This window comes from Planococcus citri, chromosome 1, assembly GCF_950023065.1.
Source record: "Planococcus citri chromosome 1, ihPlaCitr1.1, whole genome shotgun sequence".
Taxonomy (NCBI): Eukaryota; Metazoa; Arthropoda; class Insecta; order Hemiptera; family Pseudococcidae; genus Planococcus; species Planococcus citri.
The window spans coordinates 36882354-36890091 of NC_088677.1; the positions used below are offsets into that span (position 1 = coordinate 36882354).

General features: G+C 32.4%; 1 protein-coding gene across 1 annotated transcript in view; it reads right to left on the bottom strand.

The window, feature by feature from the left end:
• The window catches only part of LOC135831745 (uncharacterized), a 36115-nt gene extending 30487 nt beyond the window's left edge, over nucleotides 1-5628 (bottom strand). Inside the window, exons 1-2 of the mRNA XM_065344452.1 lie at nucleotides 5353-5628; nucleotides 4306-4363 (exon numbers count right to left, since the gene is read on the bottom strand). Of these exons, the coding sequence (XP_065200524.1) occupies nucleotides 4306-4332 (27 nt within the window). The 5' untranslated portion in view covers nucleotides 4333-4363; nucleotides 5353-5628. The remainder of the gene's footprint in view (nucleotides 1-4305; nucleotides 4364-5352) is intronic.
• Between the last annotated feature and the right edge of the window lie 2110 nt (nucleotides 5629-7738).

The window sequence follows — 7738 nt, forward strand, 5'->3', positions numbered from 1 at the left end:
TTACTGCAGTCCAATTATTTCTATTTTTAGAAATATTTGCAGCCAAAAATACACGAAAAGAAATTGTGAATATTTTCACATTGGTCCGTAAGCTATATACCTAGGTAGAGCAAAAAATACTCGTTGCATTGCATATGGGCAAGGCAGAGAAGTTATCTACATTTATGGATATGCCCTTGATAAATTTTCGTTCATCTCACCGTTACACGTAGAGGTACCTACCTACCGAAATCGTAAAATTATATATTTTTTTTTCTCTAAAATTAGGAACATTTCACGACATAAAATAACATTCTAATCCATTTCCTCTCGAATTGTTTCTTTTCGACCCGCACACTCAATTTTTCAAAGTGTTCGGTAATTTTCACATTAAAGAATTACCTGGTTTTATAGCGAAACTATATTCCATCGTAGAGAAGCTGCAATTCATGCACTAAGAAATTATCACTAGGATTATTTTACCAGCTTTACATGTGCTAAATAACGGTATATAGGATTTTCGAATGTAATTTGAAACCCACTTATCCTATAGTCGTTTTTATAACGCCTTTGATTACTTTGTTCACATTATTTGTATGTACAAACCCACGTAATACTTTTCATGAAGCATCTTACGATGGCAAACTATGAGAAAATATTTCTATTCAATCTCAAGTATGGTAAATAAATCGTTGCATTCAACTTGTATTATTTCAAGTACCTACACGAGTATTTCATTGATTTATTTTTATGATATCTAGGCTTACTTACATTTATTAAAATGATGATGATACTGTTTAATTTAATTTTTTTCTGAAATAAAATAGCTTAGGTAGGTAGTAGGTACTCGTACTTGAAAATGGTATAACTTGGGTGTAAAATGAAACCTACACCTTTGTGGTTTTCTAATATCTGACGCGGTTATATAATTTTGAATATGCGTTACAATACCATAGGTAGTTAGGTACATAACAAACATGCAAGAGAACTTTTATCGACGTAAACTCGGCATTATGACTAATTTCAACACAATTTTAGTAAATATTTTCACTCTCAACATACCTGAGTGTAAATTGGGCAGCATTGTAATAAACGAGTTGGTACGGTTTATGGAGCTCGATAAAAAGGAAAACAGGTCGTTAAAAAATTTTATTTTTGACGTTATTAATTCTGAGACAGTCGAGAGAACGAAATTTTTTTTTGAAAAACTTGTTCAACTTGGCGATTAAAGTTTGTAAGAACAGTCAAAGCTTGAAAATTCTTTGAAATACCCTACGACCCCCTTCCGCCAATAAACTTTCATTCGGGTTGACTATGAAATATGAGACATGCGAAATCCTATCAGTTTCCGCCATTTGAGAATTTATTTACGTATAAAATTACTTACCCTAGTGCAAATGAGAACCTAATGACTAGCTGTGTCCCGAAACACATTGTAAATGACAATTATTAATAATGCCATTTTATATAGATAATAGATAACTATAGACAGAGTGTATGTAAAATTCATAAATATAGGCATTATCTAGTCGGTATTCGAGAAGAAGCCTTGGATGCAGAAATTAACGTTATAATTTGGGAACGTTATTACTTATTAGGTTTAGGAAAATTTAAACGCATCCTACGTACACACTTACACGGCGATCCGTGAAAAATTCTTTTGTCAAAAATTTACCAAATTCATTACGTAATAGGTTTAAATTTATATTTGAAAAAAATGACCAAAATGGGCTCAGTTTGACCTCCTGTCTGTTCCCCTTCTGTAAAATCCTGAAACTAGATGCGTGTGGCAGTACTTTAGTTAGTTGTTAGTGACATCTGTTTTTGGTCTGATGTTTATAGGTACATCACTGTACAACACATTGTCAACATAATATTAGAACCTAGCTACATAACACTTGTCATTTGTCATTACCGCTATGAAACCTTGTTTACATTCAGAACAGGTACCTACCTGTTCAAAAATATAATATTAAATAGTAAAAAAAAATATATATATATCGAGCTAATATTTATACTCGTGATGCATAAAACCAAGAACCAAGAAAATTAAATTAAAATTAACGAAAAGAATAATGAAAAGATAAGTGGCTCTTGAACGATAAGTAGGTACTTATACGTGAGCAAAAATTTCAAACAAGAACATAAATTTGATAATTGAATTTAAAATGCCATAAAAAGTAATTTTATTTATAGTGCTTTTGACATTGGCGAAGGGTAGTTGTACTTATGAGAAACTATTAGTCTGGTATCCTTCTGCATCCATCTCGTTAATTTTTATATGCATTATGCGCAACAGATACCTGCTACCAGACGATGTTTGGACACAAAAAATCGATCCCGATCCGTGAACATATTTTACTAACTACGTGATATGCATTTACTCGCCATTTATACTCAACGATTTGAAATATCAACTCGATTGATGTAATTTGAAATGCTCGAATTTCAACCGAATAATTTGCATTATTTTAACTGGAAAATTTTGGCAAGCATAGTGACGAAAACAAGATAGGATTTGCATTTAGATGATAGGTAGAATAAGATAGCAACCAAAGCTGAAATAATGATATTGGAACGTTTCTCTTAAATCAAAGTAAAATCTTAAGTACAAGTACGAGTACGAGTATTTAGATCCAATTTTTTTTTTTCATCTACCTACATACAAATACAACCCACAAATTTGAAAAACTCTAACGTGAAATGCAAAAATATCTCAATGTTAATGTTTGATAACCTGTAACCGCCGCATTTTGCACCAGGCCACGACCGTGATCAATAACACCTTGTCTCATGGAACACCATATTGATGCCTTTTTTTTTTTTTTTACCATACGCGATACGCCTATGGAACATAATCAACTGTAATTTAATGGTTGATCGGATAAAACAGAGGTACCTAGGTATACATTTTACGGAAATTGAATGTAACAAGAAGCAGGAAACATGGCTAGATTTTCGTTTAGTAACTTTTTGTACTTTTTTTAAAATAAAATTCGTAATAGGTACCTAACTATTCTTATGACAAAATATTTGTCGTCGTGTATTTTTTAGTCTTTTTTTGGGAGATTTCCACTCGTACGAGTGTTCATGCGCATGTTACATAGAAGAGTACAGCAAAGACAGAGAATGAAGATTCATTTTGAGAAGAAGATTATAAATGCAATTTTTCAAATTCAAAAGATAATTGTGTACCTATTCTAGACTCAAATCACACGTATTGAATGAAAGAACAATAACGTACTGCTAAAAACTTACCTATCTACCTACTCATGAATTAAGTAAGTACCAAAATTTTATAATTTCAAAAAAAGCTCATAGACAATTTCACAGCTGGATAATTACTAATTAGCAAGTAATGTTACCAGGTTTTTAATGTTTTTAGCGCAGAACTTACATGAGTGCGATTTGCTTAATATCTGAAAAAGTACAACGAAGAGGAGGATATCCATAAATCGAACATGGAAGGTTTACCACACTTGAGATTGATTTCGGTTGCTAGAGAAAAAAAAAACACCGACTATGGAGATATTCTCGTTGTGATGATCGTCGATAATGAATGAACGCCATTTGTTTCGTTTTTAATCACTGAACAACCACATTCCGTCATCAAACAGTTGGAATACCTATTAACGTACTTGCATCTGAATCAATAAAGTAAATAAAGTCATCAGATGCTTCTTTTTTCAACCCTTTGGAATAAAAACTCGACGGATAAATAAAATATTCTCTCGTTGAATAAAAAAAATGAAAAAAAGTCAATCGACGCGGCGCAATTTTTATACTGCACAAAATACCTACCTAAACGATTATAAATCAGCGACGATATCGTGTGAGAATGGAGATAAATCTCGAGTTTTATATCTACACAGTCGAATTCTCTTATTGAAATCGCCGATTTATAATTCTATACGTTTGATATTCCTACCAGAAAAATGTGATTAATGACTAAAAATGGCAATAGTTTGATTGCATAAACGAATACCTACTTGATGTAATTTTAATACTACGTTCAAATATGACGAATATTTGAAAACGTATGCCAAATGTATAGCTATAAAATTACCCACATTCGACATTTCAACCTACGAGTAAATTCGTCGAGAAGACGAAACATGGGCAAATTTTTCGTGAAATTCAGCAAAAAACAAGCGTGTATAACGAATCGTCGGCCGCCGAGCACTGTTATAATGTAGTAAGTGTAAGTCTTGATCACGATCTTTCAATCAGCACATACCACCACGAATTAGCGTTTTTTAAACTATAAGTACAATCTTCGCTATAACGTTAAAAATCTAACGGTATTGAATATTTTAATGTCTTTACCTTAGCGCCGTATTTCAGACATGCCATCTAATTTAGATTTTCACGCGCCAGCGTGAATCTGAAACAAAAAATATGCACCTATAATGAATTGAAAACATCATAATATAGAAATTAAAATCTACCAAAAAAATAACAATAAGTAAGTACTAGATGCTAGATGCTACAAGATAGGTATTAGGTAGAGGTACATAGGTATTTCAACACAATTCAAATTACCGGTTAACAATAGACAGATTTACCAAACATTTGTTAATAAATCATATAATCATCATCTCGTAAATACTCGTATCTCTCCGGCACCTATATACTACTAAGTAGGTACCAAAATCGTGAAAAAATTGCCACAGGATTTGATAGGTTACAAAATAAATAATGTAGCGTAGATTATTTCGATTGTGGTAATTTGCATGTCCACCTGGTGCAGTTTGTGCTGACTTGCAAAAATAGATACCTACATAAAAGAAGCAATTTTTTAAAATGTTGACGACAACTTTATTGGAAAAAAGCAAGATTAAGTTTCATTTTATATATTAAATATGAATGTTCCATTCGTCGGGTCTCCAAACATGCAACTATACTTCATAGAATTATGAGTAGTATGAAGGATATCTTTAGGAGCTCCATCATTTGCAGTCTGATGTTATACAGACAACCCTCACGATTTTTTGAATTATGATTTCTACGATACATTTAAGAAGTAAATCAAAATAAAACTGAACACAAGAATAGTTTGGTCACCAAAGTAATCTCAAAACTCAAAAGCACCTAAGCTGCACTTTTTGCCAACTGCAACAGCAGAAACTTAGGAATGACTATACCTACATTTAGATCCAAAATGAATAATGATGAAACTTCATTGAGTGAGCGAAGCTCTTCATAGTTTTGTAATACCTACTTATTGGACCAGGGATGACTTAGGATACGGTATGGAAATCTTGGAAGTAATCTACATTCTGAATCATTCATACCCCAACATGGACTCCATTGGGTACACCACTTAAGCTAATAATGCTAATAATATGAAAACTAGATAGGTATGACTCTCACCATTTCTCAATGGATTTCTCAACAGTTGCACAGAAACAAAAACGTCACAATTAAAAACTCCGATTTCAAAAACACTGAACTATTCACTTAATAACCAAACCCCATTATGAAAAAACAAAAAATTGTTTTTTATTTCAAAATATCAAAGTGGTAATACCCTGTAGTATGCGGCACCAACACGTAAACGGTTCCGACGTCCATATCGTCGCAAATAAGCCAGAACAGAACACTCGCCGCACATGAGTTCATTTCGCTGACAACTGACAGTACATTTAACTTAACCTGGTACCAGATAAGTTGCCGAGCCCCCACCTATGGGCATTATTATCATGAATCAGATCTTCTACCTCGCTGTATACTCTAAATACACCTCGCTTTCGGCGTTGGGACATCTTTTCCTTCGTTTTTTGCGAATATGACATCATTGTTTGAGGAATAAGCACATTATTTTATACAGAATTTTGGTAAAAAAAAACTGTGCGAGGTACATACCACATATGACATAGGTATTGTAGCGCTTTTAAAAGTATATTAGCTTTGGTGATTCATACCTTTCCTAGGTGGATTTTTATTATTTTCATTAATTAACTACGATGTCGCGCAGGAAGAACAGAACACAATTGAGAATTTCATGCAAAATATATTTTAATTTTTAACATTACCTATACTTACCTACGTATGCGTACTTATGAGGATTTTGGAAAGAGAAATGGGACATAGAGGGCCGAGGGGTATTTGACATAGGTATTATTTACTAACGTTATATTGCTAATCAGTGAGTTAAAAATTAATTTGAAGGGTAAAAGCTGTAAAGTATTCAACTTTGTAGCTAATGAATGGAATTACGTCTTACATACGAATATAGGTAGGCGCGAACTCATTTTTCAAATTGACTAGCACGATGGCCCCTATCCAATGCGAAGTACACCTACCTAGTACCTACTCAGTACTAAAAAAGTATTTTGAATGAATTTTAATTCGGTTCCAGCGATTAAAAGTTAATTTCGACTAGGTCATTTGATTTTAGTACTTTTTTAATTTCAATTTTAACATGAAAAAAAAAATCATTTGAGAAAACCTCCAAGCTAAGTACGTATTCTAACATAAGACAAGTGCTTATAATAATTGAGACTTTGAAAAAAAAAATCAAAATTAGCACCATTGTCTGAAATACCTAAGCATCTTTCAGAATTCTTGTCCGAGAGGACCTTTTAGCACGCATGTCTTAGTATCTTTAACATTTTTGTCATGTGATAAGAATCTGATTTTTTTTTTAAAATGGTGCTGGCTACAAAACAATTAATATTCCTGAAATTTATGACAATATTTAAATTAATTGAACGTGATTGCAAACCTTGCAAATAAAATTCAGCAATCCAAGCAAAAAATCGAAGATACTCACAAAATATGAATTTTCTAAAATTTTCTCAAATCTCATAAATTAATGAAAAGAAATCAAATGGCTTAATTTCTGGTAACATTTGGATTACAATCGCGTTTGAAAACACATTTTTGACGATGAAAAAGTACGTAGGTAAGTATTATATTTTTGAGAATCCCAGATTGCCAACTTTTGTTTTGGAAAACTTACTCTTTTATGTTTTTTTTTTCAATTACCTATGGAGATTTTTTGTGAGTTGATATTTTGAAATAAGATTTTTTTTTTAAAAAATGACAAGCCTCCCTCGCGTGTTTTTTTTCAAAACCCCCCTTATTTTTACCACGATTTTAAATGAAATTGAATTTTGATGGTGGAGCTATGTGGGAAATGAAAGTCTTGAAACTCTATTTAGCGGCTGAACGAAGGGTGTTTTTTGACAAAAATAATGGACACCAAATCGAAATTGTGTCATCATTAAGCCATCAGTGAGGCTTCTTTTTTGAGATGATTTCAAAAAATTCGAATTCTGAAATTTGTAAATCTTGAAACTTTGAGAAGGAATGAACGGTGACTGAAAGACGATGTGGTTCAAATGTGATTGAAGATTTTTTAAAACTATCCTAGCTGTACAGTGTACCTCATATAATTACTGAACTGAATGTTCAACTAATAAGTACATAGGTATACCTACATACATAAAATAATGTTTAGAAATGACAGCAGCTACTGGACTCCGAATTACTTGTGCTGAAATACCTATTTGTATTTGTAAGTACCAATGAAGGTAACATTTATGTACCTGATAAATTACGATAAAATGCATCGTATTCGTATTAAAGGGCATCTAAATCCTAATATATCTACATATACATACAAATAGATGCAGGTAAGGTTAAATTATTAGGTACGTAGGTACATCTTTGAACTTAGATCATATGAAACGCAGGGCTGGCAAGGAAAGCAATTAGTTGTGAAGGATTATATAAGCAGTTTAGTAAGTATACC